General features: G+C 50.7%; 1 protein-coding gene across 1 annotated transcript in view; it reads left to right on the top strand.

The window, feature by feature from the left end:
• Positions 1 to 2698: 2698 nt before the first annotated feature.
• PRRX1 (paired related homeobox 1) overlaps positions 2699 to 22133 on the top strand; it is a 41625-nt gene continuing 22190 nt past the window's right edge. Inside the window, exon 1 of the mRNA XM_054165323.1 lies at positions 2699 to 3278. Coding sequence (XP_054021298.1) covers positions 3038 to 3278 — 241 coding nt within the window. The 5' untranslated portion in view covers positions 2699 to 3037. The remainder of the gene's footprint in view (positions 3279 to 22133) is intronic.

Here is a 22133-nt window from a genome sequence, read left to right as displayed (position 1 = left end):
TGTGGGCCAGTTTTGTTCATCAGTCTCTGGTGACTTATTTCTTGCACATGACAAGGTCCTTTCACTCCTCCCACCCATTCCCTTCATCTTGTAGCAGGATGTCCTATTGTACTGGGGATCAGCCCAGCCCAAAGAGCACACTCCACTAGTTTCTCCTGGTGAGATTTTTTTTTTTACCCTGGCACTACTTTTACTTCTACCTTCCTTAGGCTTCCCCATAGGCAAACCATGGAGCAGAGTACCATGAATGCTGCACTAATTCTGCCCTCTGGCACATGCCGAACAAGGCAGCATTTACTGTGAAAGACCAGCTCAGGCTTCAAGGCACTACAGAGGACCTAGGGAGAGAGGCAGATCATTAGCCAAGGTGGCAGCAGAGTCACCATCCCTCTCACAGAGCAGGAGATTCATGTGCACTCCTTTCCACACTGCTGCTGTGACTTGGCCTGGGGCCTGCCTTGTCACAGCAAGTGGTAAGAAGAGCTGCAGCCCTGCGGTGCTTTGTGCAGTCTTGGAGGCTTCCCACTGTTCCCAGCCTTCCTCCTTTAGGGACAGTTTCTTTCAGGCTCATCTTGTCCCTCATCAGAGTTCTCCCACCCAGTCACAGAATGTAGTTATGTTGCAGAAGGTGTAAGGGAAAAGAGTTGTTTAGGCCACTTTCAGAATGCGAATCTGGCATCTCACGCCGCTGTTCAGCCCTGCGTGCTGTATGTATGGGGAGCAGCCGAGGCTCACTTCAGCCACAGGAGCTGGGCTTGGAACTGGGTGCCTTTATCACCTTGCAGGGTAGATGCATCATGTTGTCACCCACAGCACCAACATGCTTTCACCCACCGTCATTCCAGGATATCTGCTGCTACTGAGTTGCATTCCCAAACCCCAAGGCTGGGAGGGAGGGCTGTCAGAAGCATATCCTTTAGACACAGGGAGATCTAAGCAGCAATACTTCTTACCCGAGATGTCAGTGAGGATATTGGTGAAGGTGGCACAGAGAGCTTTTTTTTTTTTGTTTCTGTGGCTTCTCCTGTCACCCCTATGGCAGAGGCTGCCTGAGCCTAAAAGCAGACCTTACTGAGAGTGGAAAGGGATGTTTATTTCTGGGAGTCTGCAGCACCCACTCGGAAATACCAGGTCAGTTCTAACACCCACTTGAAGGAGAACAGGAAGAAGAGAGTAAAACCCAGCTCACCAAGAATGAAAGCAGGCAAAACTCTGGGAAAAGCAGAGAAAAGGGTGTCTCATTTGCTTAGGCAGCCTATGGGGATGTGTACAGATAAGTTTTCTTCAGAGCACAGAAAGGCACGCACCCACCTACCCTGCTGTGCTTAAACCTGGAGACCCTGACAGCTAGAGTATAAGCTGCCAGCATACAAAAACCAGCCAGATACAGCTTCACACAGCCATGTGAAGATGCAGCTCCTTCCCCATCCCACACGTGGGCACGTACTGCAGGACACGACACAAACACTCCCTCGTGTGCAGAAGCATGCAGCAAGGCACACGCTGCTGTGTCCGGAGATGCGCGCGGGGTGGTTTGGGGGTAGAAACACCCACGCGTTTCTGTGCACAAGCACAACCTTGCTCTGGGACTTTTTATGGCCTTTCCAGCCTGTGCCCATCAGCTATGCTTGCCCCCAAGCCAGGGGTAGCAGAGCCCCACAGCCCTGCCATGCTCATTTGGGTCTTGTGACTGCAAGGGGTAAAGCCAGGTGGGGGGGGGGAGTTGTAGGGGGGAGGGGGTGAAAGCAAACTAATGATGAAAATGTCTCCTCCATGCCTGTGCCTTAATTAAATGCATGGAGAGGCTCAGGGAAGCACATCTGTTTTCAATCTTGAGCCCTTTGATGGCATCAAATGTTCTTTCCCCAGATCGGGGCAGGGGGGGGGATGGAAATCTTGGGCTGGCTGTGGCAGCTTGGAGCCCAGGCTCCAGCCACTAGGACACAGCAGTGTCCTTTCCTGGCCCACAGGACCCCTCGCTGCCATTCAGCCTGGCAGCCCTCGGGCTCCTTCTGTGGCCAAGATCTGGGGGTACCTCCCTGCACCTCTACCTGTCCTTGGCTGTGGAAGGCCAGCAGGACCAAGCCAAACTGCTGGGACCTCTTTGCTTGCTGGCTTGTGGGGCTCTGAGTGTGTCCTCCTGCTCCTCTTTTTATCTTTGCAGTTTCCCTTTCTGGCCTATTTTGATCGTTTGTTATTTTTTCCCCTTTGCTTTTGGTCTGCCTTCTCAGATCTCTGTTGGCACTTTTTCTTCCTCTTTCAGTCTTTTCCCTCTTCCTTTCCCCTGTATTGTTGATGTTTTCTCTTCCATTTCTCTTTCCCACTTTTTCATCTGCATTTCTCATTTTCTCTATTTCTCTCCTGTGCCCTCCCCAGGGCCGCGCCCACCCTCCCCTCGAGGTGCGCTCCGACTGACGAAGGAGATAAGGGGGGCACCCCCACAGTCCCTTTGCACCCCTAACCAGGGGCTCCCCCTTTCCCCGAGGAGCTAATGAGCACCGCGGGGCCGATGCTGCCCACACCCGTCCCGAAGGAAGGCGGGGAGGAGCGGGGGGAGCCACGCCGGTGCCACGTCCCGGCGGGGCCCCGCGGGCCGCCCTCCCCCGGGTGCCCGGCGCGGGGCCGGAGCTCCGCGGAGCCGCCCCCGCCGTTTGAAGTGCGGGGCGGAGGGGAGGAGAGGGAGGGAGCGAGGGGGGGAGCTGCCGGCAGCGGAGGCGGAGGGACGGGGCGCACCCGCCCCGGCGGCCCCACAGCCACCCTGCGCCTGCCGGCTGGCGGCAGCAATCCGTGTCCCGGAGCCCCGAGCCGGCCGCCGCCGCTGTCGCTCCCCTCCGGCATGTTTTAAGCCCGGCCCTGCCCGTTCCCCTTCGGGTTACCCCTCCTGCTGCCGCAGGGTCCCGTTCCGTTTCCCTCCCCTCCCCCCCCAGCCCCCCGCTTTGGTCCCTACGCATCCCCCCTGGAAGGGCCGGCGGCTGGGGGGGAGCGGGGGCGGTGGGCGCCCGGCGGGGGCGAGGGCAGAAAAGCCTCGCTCGACACCATGGCGTCCAGCTATGCCCACGCCATGGAAAGGCAGGCCCTACTGCCCGCCCGCCTCGACGGCCCCGCCGGGCTGGACAATTTACAAGCTAAGAAGAACTTCTCCGTGAGTCACCTGCTGGACCTGGAGGAGGCAGGAGACATGGTGGCCGCCCAAGCGGAGGAGGGCGGCGGAGAGCCCGGCCGGAGCTTGTTGGAGTCACCTGGGCTGACCAGCGGCAGTGACACCCCGCAGCAGGACAGTAAGTGAGGGGACACCCATCCTCCCCGCTCCATTCTTCTTTGGGACAAGGGGCCGCTGCGGCCGCTCCACGCGTGCCATTCTCCCGAGGCGGAGCAGCTGCCGGTACTAGCTCCGAGGGGTCTCACGGGGGAAGCGATCGCTGGAGCTGCAGGCCGGGCCCTGGGGCACCCAGACCCGCTTCGCGATCCGAGCTTCCCCGCTGTGCCCTCTACCCTCGGCGGGACCGGCACCCCGGCGGCGTGCGAAAACGCTTCTTTTTCCCCTGCCACGTCCTGGGAACGGCAAACTGCCTGCCCATCTCCGCGCCTGTCTGTTCCTGCGCCGCTCCGTATCCCTTCGGGAGAGCCGGAGAACAGCCCAGGCAGGCCGGGGAGGGCAGGATCGGGCCATAGGGCTGAGCCCCCTTCTTCCATCGCGCCCTGAGGGGGCTGAGCACTGGGCTTGGTTGGACGAGGCGAGATGCTGCAGGCGGATGAGCATCCATCCGTCCGTCCATCCATCTGTCTGTCCCCTCGGTCGGAACTGGGACCTGGAAGCTGCTCGGGGGTCTGGATAGGGACTGGACCATTGTCAGACGGCCTGCCCCAGGCTTCGGAGCTTGCAAACAGCACTTGGGTGTGTGCGCGACTGCAAAGCGGAGCCGCCGGTCCACTCCTCCCCGCGTCTCCGTTCTCCAAGTGAGCTCACGGATCTCCCTAATCCCAGCCCGTCGGGCGGCTCAGGGCAGGGCGTAGAGCTGCCTCTGCACCTCCCGTCCCAACAGGTCTGGGCTTTGGAGCGCGGGCAGCCTTCAAGCAACAGCCCCGCGGCTGGAGGGCAGCGGGGACGGGCGCTGGCTTGCGCGGCATTTCCCCAGCGCCGCTGGTTCTTCCCAAAGCAACACCGGCAGAAGGGCGAGCCTCGAGTGTAAGGGGCCATCAACCGCCCTCTTACCCTTACTCTGCTTTCGGTTAAAAAATAAAGCATCCCCGGCTCCGGGAAGTGGCCGCGATTTTCGTTGTGGGTCAGGGCTGGCAGTGCTGCGTCGCCCGTGGGGTGGGCAGGGGCCGCGGCTGCGGACACAGGCTCGCTTCCCAGGGAGAGCCCCATCCCGGGCAAGGTGGGACTGCCCTGCGGCTGCCGGCGAAAGGCGAAAAACCCCGAAAACTACATTGCAATTACAAGTTTTGTTGGCTTTTCGTTTTGCTTTTTTCCTTCTTTCGCCGGCAGCTGCCTCCGACTCTTTTTTTTGCCCCGCGGGCCCGACGTGGATTTCTCGGTATCCCGACGGAAACTGGGCTGGGAAGAGGGAAGTCGTCTAAAAAATACCCGCTCCTTACACTCGTGCTAGTGGGATCCCCGAGTTTAACCCCAGTAAAGCTTTTTCCCCGGGCTGGGAAAGCATCTTCCCGGGATGGGTTTATTGCGGGAGCGCTGCAGGGAAGGGAGCGAGAGGAACGCGGCTGGAGGACCCACCGCCACTGAGACAGTGCTTTAAAAAATGTCCTAGGACCCGGGGAAATGCTATTTCTCACCCTAAAGATGTATGGTTTAGCGGGAAAGGTAGTGAACGCGGCTGCACGATTCAGTTCCCTGAGCCGCAGCCCTGTGGCTAGAAAGTTCCCGAGTTACTGAACAAGTTACCTAGCTCTTTTTTAACTTCTTCACCTATGTCTTCGTTTATCATATTTTATTTGGACCCGATTTACTCCCTTGCCAGCCGCTAAGCTTTCTGGAGTTTGCACCGTCAGCCTGGAAAAGAGAGGCTGTGTTTCCCCCGTTACCCGCCCTGCTCTTAGTGCATAAAATGGACCAAAAAACGCCAGCCCGAGGGTCTGTTTCCAGGCCAGCATTGCCAGTCAGGGAGCGAACTACAGCTTCAAGTAAATTAGAAGTTCTCTGAATGCTGTAAACGCTTTAATGCCGTTCTGGTGAATTAGAAAGTTTTTAAAGTATTCTAAAGTAAGCAAAAGCAAAAAATATAGGGGAAACATTCTCCCTGGTTTACTGGGCAGAACTGTCACCTGGGCTGTCTGGTTCTTTCACTTAGGCATTTAGCAGATCCCCTGAGTCTCCATGCCTCAGTTTCCCCACATATTGCATGTGTTTTGTGTGTAGGGTTTTGCAATCCATGCAGGAAAAGAACCGGGCTGAGGCTAGGCAGTGCAACAGAGGTATGAGGTTTTCCCAGTGAAAAATGAGAGCTAGTTCAGTGAAAAAGCTAACACAGGGCTTGGTTATTCTGCATGTGTTACTAGGGTGGAGAAGGTAAAAGCCGTTTGGAGAAATTCATTAGTGGAATGTCTCAAGAACACTGAAAATGTTCTTCCAACCTGGGGGAAAGTTATCCGGTGTGTCACTGAGGTCTGTCCCAGCCTGAAAGGAAATGCCAAATTATTTGGGCTATTTGTGTGATTCAAAATTTGTCACAGAAATGACAAAAAGTTTTATTTGGACAACTTGGATTAAAGGAACTCTTTCACCACTAGCTCATTTGAAAGAGCTTCAGGAGAAAACATTTTTCTTATTAAGGAAAAACAAAACAAACAAACAAACAACGACAGAACATCCCTGGGAGTAGTTCTTGCTGTAATATTTACAGGGAGAACTGTCAGCATGTTAGGGAGGTGATTTTTTTTCAGTGGTGCTGCAAAGCTGTCACTCTCACGGACTTCAATTCAAACTGTAGCTCTGAAAACCATACCCTAACAGCTGATACCACTCACAGCAAAGTTCTCTGCCTCTGCTGCTCGCCCAGGAAGGCTTTGCAGACCCCGTTCCTCTTCATAGCAAAGCCACCTGTTAAGATATGGCCAACTCTTGATTTGGTAGGAGGGCTTTTGTTAACTGCAGCTAAAACTGGGGTGAAAATGCAGGTCCCAGCTCGGCAGAGGGGAGCCTCTAAGCTTCCCAGCAAACACAATCAGCTTCTATGGCGTTTGGGGGTGGTGTAGAAACCTGTTGGTGGCCCGTGGGTTCCCAGAGCTGGTGTCTTTGAGCAGGGTTAATTCTCCAAAGCTCTCGGTAAGCTAATAGCTTTGTTGGTCTTGTGTTGGTTTTTTTCAGATGGCATTTTTTACCTCTGGTTGTTGGGGGTTTTTTGGTTGTTGGGTTGTTTTTGTTGTTGTTTTTATTGTTTTGGTGGTGGTGGTTTGTTTGAGTCTCACTGATGATGGCTCATAAAATGATGTGCAGAAAACATGAGCAGCAAAAGAAAAATTGTTATGCTCAGATTTCTTTTGTGAGGAATGAATAGAGCCTGCTTTTGGTCCAGTATGTGCACAAGTTCTGCCTATTACAGTCATTATTCTCCTTTAATTTCTCTTCACCATAAAAGTGATGGCAGTTTGGGGGCTGTGCTTCTCTCCCAGGCTGGCACACTATGTTGGGCATGCAGGGATGGTTCACAATTAAAGCTGGGGCACAGGCTAGCTGCAGCCCCCCACAACTACTTCTGTCTTGGTGGGGATTGTGACCCCCTCAGCACTGCTGCTTCTGTCCAGGGAAGTAGAAATCCTGCCAAGGTGACCAGGAGAAGGTGAGTTTCTTTGCTCAAGTTGGGTCAAGCAGAGCATCTTGTGCTAGCTTCTGCGCTGTCTCAGGCAGTGGGCTGAGAGCATGAGGAAAGGCTTTTTCAGCTGGTTGGATTGTTTGGTGATAGATGTTGCTGCAGGTTTTTTGAGAGATCAGAAATAGAAATTATTTCAAGAAAGGAGCAGACAAATTCTGGGAGGACTGAGGATGGCTCTTCACTCCAGCAGTGGATGGAGGCAGCGTCCAGCTTAGGGAGCAGCAATGGAAAGGATGAGCTGGGGCAGCCCAAATGCTGTCTGGGCTGTTACCCTCTGGCTTTGTCGTTACTGGCAGTCTGAGAGTATCCTGAGCTGAAGGACTTTTAATATGCTCCCACATGGCTGTTCTTCATGCTTAAAGTGCCACTTTTTAATCAGAGCAAGTGAGGTTGCTGCAGCAGTAAAAGGCTCTGGGTGAATACTGAATTATTTCTTTTTGTCTACTTTTTTCCCCCTATCCTGAGGTTGTCTGTGATGTTGTCTCCTCACCCTTCATGGGGAAAAAAAAAAGGCAAACAGAAAACCCCAACCAAACCCAACCCAACAGATGCCTTCTTAAAAAGAGATGGAAAAGCCCTGACACTGCTTTGAAATGTGAAAAGTGATTCTGTGGGCTTCTGAGTAGCGCGGAAGGTGAGCATGAGAGGAAGCCCAAACACAACGGCAAGGTTTTCTTTGCAACACTCTGCGTTATCTTCGCATACTAAGCGGCTCTTTGGTTTGTAAAAGAGCCCTTATTTCCAGAGGATGTGGAGACTGTAGGCTGAGGATGCACAAAGAATAGAAAGAGACGGGGGGTGGGGTGGAGGGGGAAGCCGGGTAAATTGATTAAATCTAGCGGCTATTTTCTTCCTTTTCTGCCCTGCATAGCTAATGGGAGAATCCTCAGGGAGCAACTGACTGCTAGTGGCCACAGGTTACACTGGGTGAGAGTAACCAGCCAGTGCTTTGTGAGCGTCCTTACAGGGTGCTGCCAAGCAAGACTTTCCAGAACTAATCCTCCTCTTCCAGCAGCTAATGTGGAAACATTTGGGATCAGAGGGATATTATTTTTAAGGCGCTTGTTGTTTATGTTATCTGCATGAAAAACACAACAGCTTGCTGCTTCTTGCGGGAGGGATCTCTACGCCTCCAGCTGTACCGTGCGCATCCTGGAGGCCTCTTGCCTGAAGAGTGGGTGATGCTCGCTTGAGTAAAGGCTGAATAACGGGCGGATAACTAACACAGAGCAGCTGTGAGAAGTTTGATTAACTTCTTTTCACTTCTATTCCTTGGCCATAGCTATTTAATTTAATTTAGCTTCCAGGCTGGCGGGTACATGTTTATTCCAACAAGTTATCTCGCAGTGCTGGATGTTTTGGGGTTTTTTTAACGTCTTCGGGTCCAGCAGTTCGAAGTGGGAAAACGTTTTGCATTTTTCATGTATATTTCTAGAGATTCTGGATGCAGGGAGGGGAAAAAGAGATATGAAAATGTGACTCTGTCAAAAACCTGGAGTCTTAAAAACGAAAAAGCAAACAAAAATGGACAGTGTGCTGTTATTAACAAAGGCAAAAGCGTCATGTGAATTTGAAGGAGGGAGCAGGCTCAGTTGGCAAGTGCTGGCCATGCTGCCCCCCTCCTTCTGAGGGGTGAAACTAGGCTTTTGTTTGTTTGGGAGTTTCACTTTTTTTTTTTTTGATCATAATCAGTTTTGCTTCCTGGTTCTCATGGCCTCGTTATTTGCTGATGGGATTTGTGTTTTCAATCCATCCGCACAAAGCTTCCAACTTTTTAATTTGAAAAAGATTTTGCTGAAGGTTTTAACTTTCTCCCCCCCCCCCCCCCCCCCCCCCCCCTTCTCTTAATGTAATGAAAACATTTCCATGAAAATTAGATTTTGAAATCTCTCATAAAAACCTAAAGGTTTGGTCTAAACTTCTAGAACACTTCTAATGAACATCAGCTTTCTGTCATCTGCACCGAGTTTCCACTACGAGCCAGTCTATTTTCCATCTTTTTGATGATGTCTGAAGCGGTGATTGCATGGGAAAATATTATCTCAGGGTTAATTTCTGCAGTCCTTACTCACACGACTCAGTGCATGCAGTTCAAAGGACCCCTTATACGTGTGCCAACTGATGAGTATTAACGTTTGAAAACTTGACCAGCAGCCTTAAGTCACGCAAGAAAACTTTCCTCTTTGGGCGGGTGGAATATTTCCGCGCAGGCATGAAACAGTTTTGCTGTCTGCGTTCGGGGCACGATCCTTTAGCCTTCCAGCAGAGGTGCAACGTGCATCAAAATATGTGATGTTTTGGAAGCCTGGAAAGAAAGATCAAGGGCATGGGCAGAGCATAAGCAGGAGGGGCTGGCAGGCTTGAGTGTTTGACAAGGCAGACACAGAACTGCAGGACAGTCGTTTCTTTGAGGATGTATTCTTCCTTTTTGTTTTTTTTTTCCCTTGGTAGGGGTTTGCTCCCATGGTTTTTGACATCCCCAGAATGGTGTACTGGGATTATAGGTGTTTATTCCTTATTGCAAGTTGTTTATGATATATTTAATTGGTTTTGAAACCCATTTTAAGTAGCCCTGAGGGAGCCGTGCTCCTGCTGAGCCTCTGTTGCATAATGAAGTACATCACGAGTATTTACCAAGGGTCACAATATTCCAGATTTGGGCCTCTCTTCCTGGGGAGGATGAATCACTGCATTGCTGGTTCCCCACCCTACTTGCCTTTGCTGAAGGAGGCTTGGATTTCGGGGTGGGTTATGGAGACATGAAGTGAGAATCATCACAGCCTGGCTGGAGTTGTTGTTGTCCAAGGCTCTGGTCCGACTTTCTGTTTGAAGCGTTCTAGTCACTTGATGTGCAGGGCATGGAAATGTTTCAACTTGCACTCGGGTGCTGGAGCACAGAGCATAAGTTCTTAGTCTGATTTCCCCAAGAAAAAACCTGGTGTACGGTCACTGCACACGGGAAATACCTTCTGAACCTGCTGGCTGCTGTGGTGGGAGGGCGACAGCTCAAAGGGGTGTGAAATCCCAGCAGATTTTTATGGCAGTCTGGTGGTGTGGAGAAGGATGCTAGCAGTGTCTCCCCCCCTGAGAGGGAGATGCAGCATTAATTCAGCCTCTTAATAGCCTCTCTGTTATGGACTTTGTCAGTGGAAGCTCACACGAGCACAGGCATGGATACCATCAGCCCCACCGCACAGGTCTGTAGGGATTTGTTCTTCATCACCCTGTGTTGTGACTGCAGAACCCTTACAGATGAGGGTCTAAGAGTGCTTTAGGGCAGTTCTGCAGTTCTTACTCCTAGATTTGCTGTCCCAGCTCACGTTGGTCATTCCTGCATCGATCTGTAAATGTGCGGCATGTACTTCACCTGCTGTTTCCTTTCCTGCACATTTTGTGCTGGACCAAACTTGTCTCTACTGTGTAGCCCTAGAAAATGCTGTGATGTGAGGATTATGAGCTCAGCAGGGTTGCACTAAGTGTCTGCCAGGGCTATGGTGGCATAATCTTGAGAGATGTTTCTTTCAAATAAGAACATCTGGAGGATGCTGGTTGGGAAGAGAAAGGAGCAGTGGTGCCAAAGCTGAGGACCACTTCCTGCCATGGAGAGCCTAGCATCTGCAAGGATGAATCTGTTAAAGCCAAAGCTGGGAAGAGAGGCCTGATGAGCAAGCCAGTGAGCATCTATTTCAGCTTACATAGCTTTCTGGGCTCCTGTCTCACCTCCAGCGGCCGAGAAAATGTTACACAAGTATTTAAAGTGCTGTCCCAGACAGTCTGGATTTGTTGTGCCCATATGAAGTGAACATCTGCCTTGGAGTGGCAGGCTGGGACATCCTGGTGCCTCATGTTGCTGGAAGGGAAGGTTAGAAGACAGGTGAGGAGAGCCAGCTGTGCTATTAAGAAGTCACTACATCCTATTGCAGCATCCAATTTATATTCCACCCAATTTTTCCCCCTATTTCTGGCTAGAGAAATTTTCCTACAGGAGAAACTCCAGCCAGTCAGTGAGACTGCTGGGCAGGGCAAACATCCAAAATGCCGCTCGGTATCTGGCTAGGACCCTCTCCATGTCTTGATGAGCTGCTCAGGCAGCAAAACGACTTGTGCACCAAGAGCTGGAATTCATCAGGAGCCTGAGGACACTGCTTCCTGCTCTGAGCCCACCAGCAGATTAATTTCTCCTGTGGCATTCTTGACCAAAGTGAAACAAAAGTTGTCCTTGACCCTGTGCATCTGGGGCAAGACAAATTGCCAGCAGCAGCTGCTGAATGGGCACACTTGGAGAAGGAAAATGACATCCAGCACTGAGGAGGACCAGCAGTCCCAGGGGCACTGGGAACAAAGCGAGGTGCCTAGAGGTGATTGGAGCAGGGTGGGTGGCTGCAGAAGGCAGCATTGAAGGAGCTCCTAGCCCTCTCTTGCAGCCAGCACGGGTGCTATATCAGTCAAGGTTGGGTAGGTTTTGGACTTGTGGGTACTTTTAGTAGCCTCCTGTTCACTCTTCGTTTTGTTGTGTTTGTGGCTACTGAATGAGTGGTGGGGTGACTTGAGCTGCACTGCAGCTGGTCTGCTGTCTGAAGACCTGCTCAGTGCTTCTGGAAATCATGGGGGTTTTGTTGATTTTGGTTGGGTTTTTTTTCAGAAGCATCACTAATATGACCCACTTTGGGGGGGGGTGGGGGGGGAGAAAAGGGTGGTGGGAAAATCATGCTTCCAGCTTTCAAAGAGGCATCACTTCTCCGTGGCAGCTCTGCCGAGTCAGGGCTCTGTGGGGATGGATTGGACTTTAATAGGGGAAAGTGCCTGAACCGTAACAGTGAAAACAGAGTGTTAATGCTCTGGGTTTGGTGCTGCAGAAAGGGCTGCCCTTGCTGGTGGCTCTGCAGGCAGCTCCTGTCCCCATGAAATCTGGGCTGGTTTCCCATAAAGCTTTACAGCTCTCCCCACCTCCTGGCTTGAGATGCTGGTAACACTTGATACCTGTTATCCTTCTGCATGCTGTGCAGCGGAGCATTTCCCTCTGGAGTGAAGGTACAGAGCAGAGGCTTGTGAAACCAAGTTCCTGCTTGGGATGGATGACTCCCATGCTGACTGTGCTGGAGAAAGATGGTGACAAGTCTGTGTCTCTTTCCCGAGCATGCTTGCTCCTATTTGGCAGTGGGAAGGCTGTCTGTAGATGTGAGCTGGCGATGCAGCCTGCCCAGTCTTCAGTGTTTGAGGTTGTCAGAGCAAAAGTAACAGTGATTTTGAAGTGAGAAAAAAGTCCAGAGTCCAGCTCTCCATCTTGCTGCCTTCACTCTGAATGCTGGTGGTAGTCTGTACCTCCCCGTAGATCAGGGATGGGGAGCCAAGGTGGTCGTGGTAGAGATGCAGGTCTTGATTTTATCCACATATACAGCCAGCCTCCTGAGGAGGGTGTTAGTCTGCTCTGTATATTCCCTAGGCACTGAAAGGCCACTTAGCTTGGGGGTACTGCAGGGCAGGGTTTGTGGGATACAGCATTTGCTGGAACAGCCTAGCCAGAAAACGCTTGAACTCAAAACCCGATTGAACCAGTAAGGCTTTTATTCCTCCAAACACGAGCTGAGATGGCCCAGAAGGGTGGCCCAGCCTGTGTTTTAGTGCTCAGAAATGCCTTTGTGTCTTAGCTACACAGTCTTGAACTCTTTTTTTTTTCTGTATACTTGCTGACATAACTTGACCAAGTTCACCTCGCTGTGCTCCAGTTTTCCTGCCCATTGAACTGGGTACAATCCTGGCCCCTAATGAGAGGCTTTGGAATCTGCATGATGTGTGTTATGTGAGAGCTTGGCTTTAACAGGGATTCAGGAGGATTCTCTTCCCTCTGCAGCCCACCCAGCAAATTGCTATTTTGTCTGCCTCTGTCTCTGGAATTGACCACCTTAGGTTAATCAACTCATTAGCATTGATGAGATCCCCTTTCATGAACTGGAGCAACTTGCAGCGAGTTTGTTCCTGCAGGGAAGCCACTTTCTGCTCAGGTGCATCTGAGTGCACCATGTGCCCTTGGGGTGAGTCGTGCTTGCTGTGTGAACCCATTCATGGGGTGAAATAGCTTTTCATGGCAGAAGTTTGCATGTGAACTTGGATCTCTTGAACATCTTGAGGTGCTTGGACTCTCCACAAGATGCAAAGAGCAGCATGTGCTGGTCAGCTGGAAATTCCCTGGAGCGTTTGGTGGCAGGCAGTGAAATTCCCAGTGGCTGGTTTGGGATGGTCATGCTCTTTTTCTTGGCTGTAGCCTGGTCTAAGGGTTTGGCCAAACAGATCTTTACTCTTAGAGTTTGTTTCGTTTGGACAACTGCTGATACGTCTCATGGAAACTAAGGGGAAATGCTCAGGAGTAAGTGCTTGTGACACATTGTTTGTTTGTGATTTGGTTTTCATTGTTTCCCCTTAAGAGGAAAAGCCATAGACCTCTGTCTAATCAGTAAAAAGAAACAATCACCTGTGATTTAGGAGAGGGATCTCTCACTGTAAATAATAAATTAGTGTCAGGAGACCAGGCAGACAGAATGGTTGATGAATATCCTGCAGGCTGAAAGTTGTTTATCAAGCCTGTTTGAAGACTTATGACTAACAAGCTCATTTACAGAGTTTGGAGTCTGTTCCTGAGCCGTTCTCCAGCTGGGAGGATGTGGGAATCATCAGAAAATGTATTCACAAGTTACTCGATCATTTAAAAGAAGGATCAAACAAAGACAGGCCGGGGTTTGGAAGGGAACTGTAAATTCCTCCTCCCCCCCACTGGGTTTTCTGAGGCATTCCCCTCAGGAACATGAGGGGCCTGGAGAAGAATGAAGAACCCCATGTCGCTCACTAATGACCTATTTTGGTGCTAACCCTTCCTCTGAAGGTCAGCTGTGGGAGAGCCGGTCCCCCACGAGACGTGCTCTGCGAGGTCTGGTCACGGGCGCCCGATGGGACGGATCTGTCTCGTCTCCTCCAGTGATTTCCAGTGGGGAAACTGGGCTTTCTGGTGGATGTGGCTGCCCTCGCTCCTCTGACGAGCTTACAGAGCAGATCAGTTGGACTCGATGATCTTAGAGGTCTTTTCCAACCCAAACAACTCTGTGATTCAGTTCTCTGTCTCCCATGTCCAGTGTGTTTCTGCATGGTGCCCTGTAAAGGGTGGCATGGGAGCCACCAGTGTCAACCTGCTGCCTGTAAGGGGGGATGAATTCGGTGTGGGGAGTCCATGCTGCAGCGCAGTGGCTCTGTGCCCTTTGCAAACCTGATCTCCGGGCGTGTAACTCTTCTGCCAAATGCAAAGCACTGCATCTTTATAGGGAGAGGCAGATGTTTTTCACCTCCAGCATCTCCTGTAGTTCTGCTTTGTTTGTGTTCCTCTTGTTTTCTTGACCACAGAGAAGGCTCCAGGTGGGCTCCACTTGGGCATGCTGCATGCTGAGGAGGATGTGAACAAGTCAGAAAAAGCCTGGAGAAGAAAAGAAGTAAGGAGAGCTCTAGTTTAGGAGGGATGAAGAGATGCTTAAGCTGAAGAGAGGATGATACAAACTGATCTTCAAGCTCATTGAATTATGTTGCAGCAAGTGAGATGTAAGTGAGGAGGTAAAGAAATCCTCCCAGGTCTAGTGAGGGTAGGGAAATCCTGTAAGAGGTGGTGTGAGGATGCCGTGGAAAGCCCAAGCACAGATCTGATGGAGACAAATCCATAAAGGAATAAACATCATAGAACTGGTCCTGCCTTGGAAAGGGAGTGAGAGAGGTCTTTTGGATGTCCTTCCCCGGAGTTTCGGTGGCTACATGACTTTAGTCAGAATGTGTCTGTGTGCTTAACTCTGTTGCATCTGTCCTGGCCAGTACAGTGATGCTACTACATTTTTTCTGTACTTCCCAAGAGTGTTGCTGTGCTGTGCTCAACTAGGATACCTGTGAGGCAAGAAGGACCCAGCCGGCTCAGGGAAAGCATCTGGACAGGGAAGGGACGTGGTCACTGGGGGTGACCAAGTGCTGGGAAAACAGGCAACAGATTTCCTAGACGTGCTTTTTGGCTTGGACATTGTGGGCTGGAAGTAGCTGGTGTGAGGGACAAGAGAGGCTAGTATGTGATTAGCAGGAAAACTGCCCTAGAAAGCTGCCCCATGCCAGTCTGGACAGGTTTGTGGCTGCCTTTGTGAATGCTGTGTGCTCCTCTGGACAGACAGGGTCTGTGTCTGGAGGAGGCTACAGTGAGCTCTCCGTGCAGTGCTGGGTGTCAGATCCTGATTTTCTCACCAGCAGTGGTGCTGGACGCCTCAGTCCCTCTTGCTGCACACAAGGCATTGTTCTCCAGGCATCCTTGGAAGGGCTTTGCTCTCTGCTCTGCTTCCCTGGTCTCTAGTCTGAGTGGGAAAGCTTTTGCTCATGTGACATATTACTGTCCCTCTTGGGACAGTTGTTTCCATACACTTGTGATGATGGATTGGAATCTTTATTTCTGTAACTCTCTAGGAAGAGGTTTGGGTTTGTTTTGTTTTGTTGTTTTCCCCCCCTCTTTAATCCATCAGAGAAACGTAGAACAAGAGCCAGTGGCTGGGAGCAGAAGCCAGATGTGCATTCAAAGGAGGTAGAAAGCACGCATTTTTTAACCATGAGATGCTGTGTAATCACTAGGAATGACTCTGAAGGAGTGTGCTGGCTTCTCCATCCATGAATGTCTGGAAGCCCTTTTGGAAGAGCTGCATTTGTCAGCCAGGAGTTATTGGTCTTGCTAACAGGGTAACTGGGTGAAACGCCATGGCTGGGTCCCACACAGGAACCAGCAAACTGAAGAGCTGGGCTCTGGCCCTGGGGTGTATGGATGTGCTGCACCATTCCTTTGAATTCAATATCAGGGGTATTCACAGTATCACAGTAACTAAGGTTGGAAGAGACCCCAAGGATCATCAAGTCCATTCCTGGCAGGAAACTGGATCACAGGACCAGATGGAGAATGTAGATCCACTTGTTGCAAGTCTGTTTACAGGTTTGAACCAAAACATAGTGAGAAACACAAATATGTCCTCGTCTCTGATTGTAACCCAAGCCCTTATGTGAACCAGCTGCCACACTCATTCATAGGACAATCCCCTCTTCAAAATCCCACTGTTAGGAATGGCAGAGATAGGAAAGCCTCTGCAGAGCTACGAAGGACAAACATCAGGCATGGAAACAGCCCAACTTGTTTTGGGACCTCTTCTGAGTTCATTGCAGCTCTGAAGAAAACAGGCTGTTGTGTGAGATTTTGGCATTCCTGGCCAGGTTGAGTATGTGTAAACCATGTCTCTCATAACTGCAAACCTGTTGGCATTGGGCAAAACAAGGAAAAGGGGGGAAAAGCTGTAAATCTACTCAACAGGGCAGAGGGATAAATGCACTAGGTATCCTCATGTGACAGAAGGGCTACAAACTGGTAGAGTTGACTCCCTTGGGAGGTCAGAGATGTCTGTGCAGGACTGGCACCAACCAAAGGGAGCAAAAGGTTTTGCAGGGCCACAATGATCAGAGCCATCATTCACTGCTTGTGTCTGCACTCCATTTTGTGTTTGCTTGTTGCTAGCCATGGAGGAGCCTGCTAAATGGGGAATGGCCAAAGAGCAGCAAAAAGAGCAGCTTCACAGGGAGCATTCGTAGCACAAAACCCTCATGGCTGGTCCTCTGCTCTGCTGCCAAGCCTGTGGAGTCAGGAGGCTTTCTCCACCCCACCAAGTGGGGCATTTCCCAGCACCAGAGCTCAGTGCTTGTGGCCACATGCTGATGGACACACTGTTGGCCAAGGAGGATGGAAGCGTAGAGGTTTCCAAATGTGTCTCATTCCTAGAAGGGACATTAAGTAACAAATGTGCCGAGAAATGGTTTGGCAACTGCTTTGGCTTGGAGGAATTACACTTCTTTCAGAAAGATTAATAATGGGGAAAGGGGGAAAGATCAAAATAATCAAACTCCTCTTAAAACTTTGCTGGGCTGAGCCGCGTTCAAAACTCAGTCCTGGTGTGAAAAGTCAGAAGGTCTCTGAATTTGCCCCAGATTGACTCCAGGCAGGATTCAGGCTGTTGAAAAAATGCTGGCACCTCTGGGAGCATGTTAAATCACCACAGGCAGAGATGTGGCCACAGCCCTGAGGCATTTGGAGTCACTGCACAGTGCTCGGGTACGCCTTGACAACCAAGCCAGGAACTGGGGGAGTCCTGTCCACAGTGTAGAGAGCATCCCTGGAGATGACCATCTTTGCCCAGGTCCTTCTCCTGAAACCATGACTATCAGCTGCTGTGATCAGGATGTACAGGTACAAGTCTTGGGTGTGAATAGGGTCATCCTAAACTGCCTGTGTCCTGGCTGGTAATCCTGGTTTAGGGCAGGCTCTCTGTAATGAGAAAAATTCTTCCACACCTAGTGTGCCAGAAAGAGTCAGGTACCTCCTGGGGAAATACCCACCCTGACCTGAGCTGCTTCTGTTGCTTGTTTTGAAAGAGTTGAGAGGATGCTCATTCTATCAGGATCAAGCATGTTGTCATTAGCTAAGAGCAGAAGCTGCTTGGGAAGAAGTACTAGACTCGCCTTCAACAATGTCAGCAGGCATAACAGCCAAAGAGAAGGGCACCTTCCTACCTAAACATGCAGCTGGGTACTTCTTGGGTGAATCACTTCTACACTGAGAAATACAGATTCTGTTCAACTGCAGCAGGCAGGAAATTATTGTTGGTTCCAGCTGGAGGTGGGGGAACCCCCACCAAATTAAAGCCATTATGGTGAAAGCAGATGCTTTGGGTAAATACTTTGATTCTGTTTTTCACTTAAAAGCAGCATCTGTGTTGGTGGTAAGATAAAGATTTTATAAGTTGCTGGGGTTTTTTAATGCTCTTAAATGGAAAGAAACAGCTTTGACCTATTCTTTTTCTCTCTCTCTTCTGAATTCTTTCGCTAAAACTTTTAGAAGTCCTCTTAGAAGTCAGCTCCAAACCGGCTTTAAAAGCGGAGAACCGTTGCTGCCAGTGCCCCTTGGATGGTTGTGGTGTGGGCTGATGCTGCAGGATTTGGGTGGCTGTGCAGGACAGAGGGGCTTAGGGGCTTTTCTGTTATTCGGGTGCCATCTACTGGTCTGAGCCCACGTGAAGGTCTGTGGCAGCGTGAAACGGGAGGGAAACTCGGGTGGACTCTCTGGTGTGGTTAAGGTCCTGCCAGGCGCGTGGGCTGCTCTCCCTCTCTGCACGGGGCACACAGATGTGGCTGGTGTTGCACTGCCCATTGCCTCAATCTCTAGTTTCCACCGGTTTAATAGTTAAAGGGACTGATGCAGCCATGCCAGTACTGGGGCTTGGGCTGCCTGATCTGGTAAGTGGTCTCTTCCAGCTCTGAACTCAGCAAGGAAGGTGAAGGGGGGGTGATGTGAAGGAGTCAACCATTGGTCATGATGCTCCTGCCACTGTGCACCTCCAGGTCAGGATGTCCATGGAGCAACCAGGGCTGAACTCTGCTGGAGTTTCCCCTTGGCTTTGCCAGAGCGGCAATGTGTTGTGCTCTGGCTTCTCAGGTGTCATGTATGAGCTTGGGTTCACCCTGCTGCTTGGTCTCTTGCTGGTGGCATTAATAATGTCTCTTTCCATTTGCTGAACCACCTGGTTTTCAAGAAAATGGTAGGAGCTGAATTATCTTCACAGTTGCTATTCAAATTTTCAAATTGTGGTTGGAGTTGGCCAATGATTCAAAAACTTCTGGGGAGACCAGAAGTGAGTAGTGTGTCATCTTGTAAGTGATTTCTCCAGAAAGTCAGTTGAGATCAGCTGGAGAAGCTGGGCTGCCCTTTTGGAAGGCATCTTCAAGGGGTCCAGAGCAGTCCTGAGGACACAGTCTTGTTCTCTGGGTGCCTGGCTCCCACAGGAGATTGGTGTGAGCTCTACCCCACAGCTTCTCCTCCATTGTTGCTTCTCTCCTGCCACAAATTGCATGCTAGTTTTGCTCTCCTGGTGGCTGCACCAGCCCTGTGTGGTGTGTCCCTGGGGAGAGGATGTCCTCTCTCTGTTGTGGCTACTTCAAAAGGCCAAGGCCAGTCTTCAATTTGCTTCGCTCCAACGTGGCAAGCCATGCTCTGAGCAAAACATAGCCTGCTTTGAACTCAGCCAGTGCAGGGAGCAAGGAGGAGGTAAAGCTGGGAGAGGGGAAGGTATCTTTAGTGGTGTTTTCCAACAATGTTTCCCAATTTCTCTATTTTACAATTTAAAGGCAAGACTCACAGCAGGAGACCTAGCAGCCTGGGAGCAGTTATCTCTGCCATGCAGGTGTACTTTGCTCTAGCAAGTACAGGATTTGCTTACTATTGGCCATAACTTTTTTAAGTGCTTGGGTTTCAGTCCTTGAAATTTCTCAGGCTTATTTTCTCTGAGGACCTTAGTGAAGTCAAAGCTCTTTCTGTGTGAGAACTGGAGGCATAGGGAGTTGTTGGTCACTGGCTGTAATTGAAACCTGGAAAGGTTGATGCTTAGGTACCAGACACTGCCAGGTGTGAGAGGATGCCCCAGAGCTGCCTGGACAGTTTCAAAGATTCAGTGCTGGCATGGCTTATTTCAGTCACAGCTGGTGAAGCTGGTGGTGGACCCTACCAGGTAGATGTGTGGTTAGGGTGTATGAGGGCACCCATCTCTCCAGATGTGGCTCTGGATGAGTGCAGCAGCAGTTCTTCCAAGGCAAGGATGTGACTCTTAACTTTGTCCATAGACTGGTAGATAACCAGGGAAAGACACAGCTTACACCCAGGGGCAAGGAATTTTAGTATTTTATCACCTTTGTGCCTGGGTGATTGATCCAATAGAACTGCAAAACAAGTGTGTGAGCAATAGAAGAGGTTCGTGGGAGAAGCCCACAAGTCATATCACAATCTGGGCTCAGCAATCAAGAGGGTTTGAAGTGATCTGTGCATAAATGATAATCATCAGGAGTGCTTTTGCCTCCCCTGTTCATGAAAGGCAAGATCAGAGTGCTGTTAGCCAGAATTAAATGTAATCTTTGTTTTAGTAACTCGTCCATCATTCACTGGGGATGAGGGGATGAATTCTCCAGCTTAAAAGGAGCTTTTTTATCTCCAGCTCCTGCAACCCTTCCAATGCTGGGAACAGATTCGGTTGAAATATTACTTGGGTTTACTCTATGTAAAGACTTAGGGGTTTTCTTCCTTTTGATTCAGGAAAGCATCTCTTCAGCAGGGGCACTTAAACTATCTGCAAAGTAAAAGCAGTGTCTAAGCTGGGAGCAGCCCTTGCGTCCGCCGTGAATCCGGCAGCGCAGGAACAAGCCCTTGGCAGCGGATGACGTGCGGTTTGATACACTTCTTCCCATCAGATGTTGGGAAATAAAACAGGATTCCGATACAGTCATTTGACAACGTTGGCTTGGTCTCCCTGTGAGTCTCTGTGTTAGGAGAATAGATGTAAAAGGCTTTTTTCCACCCCCACCCCCACCCCCCCCCCCCCAACAAAAAGCCCAGAGAGGACTCCAGGGTCTGCCCTGTTGAAAATGCCGTCGGACTTCCTGAGCGGGAAATGGCCGAGATTTCCCTGTGTGGTTGCTTCAAGTTGGGCATTTCAGCCTGTAGTTAGGCGCCTGGCTGCAAGTGGCTTGAGCATCAAAGGGCTCTGCAGATGGGTTTAGCTGTCACACTTCAGCTTTTAAAACTGGGCCAGCTGGCTAAATCAGAGACTGTTACTACCAGGATGCCAGCTTTTGCCTGGCTCGCTAACAGAGCACCCAACGCCCTTATGGGACAACTGTTGCTTACCACTTCAATGTGCTGGGCCAGTACAGCAGGACCAAACTATAGTCTCAGCATTACTCTAACTCCTTGAAGGACTGTGGCTCTTTTTGTTTTAAGCTCCAGATTCTGGTGTCATATGAAAACTTGGGGTAAAAAAAAAAAGTACATCTCTGGCAGTGTGCATAAGCCAGAAGGATGAGAGAGCAAAGCACAGTCTGTCCAAAGCCTGTCTTGATGCTGGTCTCCTACAGAGGCAATCACACAACTCCTGAGGGTCCATCTTACAGTCTGTGAACATTATGGGTTGATCCCATTTTGGCTGCTGTCGCTGTGTGCCAACAGCACTGGGTGGCACAGCCAAAGCAAAGCCATCTCCTACCCTGGTAAAGATGGGCACACTTAGTTTTAAGCGAAGTGACAACTCCTGGGCTTGCAGGAGCAGCTTAAAGGCAGCAGATGCCATGCAGCTATCTGAGTTTGACAAGTGCTGGAGCAGCTATATACAGAAAGTCTCCTTTTCCTTGTTTCATTTTTGTTGTTGCTGCACAAGTCCTATAAAGGGTTAAATACCCCACGAGGGCAAGGTAATCAATCAAAGGGTCTTTGCCCAGCCAGCCCCTGGCTTTGTAGATCTTCTGTAGCTGTAAGCCTCTGACTCAGGCTGGGGAAGAAAACTGAGTGCACAGAGTGAGGACAGGAACATTTTACAGTTCACTGGGTTTCCAACAGGAAAGCGTAGCTCAGGCTGACCTCTCCAGAGCCCATTCTGAGAGCTGAGGCAGAGATTGTTTCTGGACCAAGAATCTCTGTCATTTTTTCCAGGGCTAACTCAAGATAGCTCTGGCCCAGTGCAAGTGACAGTCTTTCTCTTCCCCACGCACACACACTCTCCACAGAGTGCTCCCATATGTCCTCCTGCATGGACATGGTGCTCCTCCTCAGAAACCAGCACGGTTTTCTGACTCTGGGGGTCTGTCTTCTACAGCACTCAGCAAGCTGAGGAGGAAGGAGATTTGAGGGTCTGGGGACTTTGCTGGCAGAGCTCTTTCCTCCTCTTGGGGAGCTAGGGGACAGGGGCAGCATGACCATCTCTGGTTCTGATACACAGCTGAGCTGTACAGGATCAGGAGGTGATGGAACTCCCAAATAGCCAGGTTGAAAGCAGAGCCAGGTGACCCACCCATTGGGCTCCATGCCCTCCTGAACTCTTCATGCTATTGGCTTCAGTCAGTCTTAGCTGAACTTCCAGCCTGGAGGAATGGACATCTCCCTCTTACTCCTCCTTAGCACTAATGACCTGTGGGGCTAACAAGCTCGGCATACCTTGCTCCAAACGTCTCTGCCAGCTCAGCGAGGCCCTTACAGCAATCAGCTTGCTGTGCCTCCAGCCCTGTGGCTGAATTTGTCAGGAACGTGAGCTGGAGGGTTGGGGAGAGGGCTGTCACCAGCCCCAAAACAGAGGGCAGCCTCCTGAGAAGGGGCAGGAAGCCCTGAGTCGCCAGTATCCCCGGCGCACTGGCAGCCCGCGCTGAGCATTGTAGCCGAGCGCGTTGGCA

This window comes from Dryobates pubescens, chromosome 11, assembly GCF_014839835.1.
Source record: "Dryobates pubescens isolate bDryPub1 chromosome 11, bDryPub1.pri, whole genome shotgun sequence".
NCBI lineage: Eukaryota > Metazoa > Chordata > Aves > Piciformes > Picidae > Dryobates > Dryobates pubescens.
Note: the sequence above shows the minus strand (reverse complement) of the source record. Positions and strands in the feature narration are given on the sequence as shown.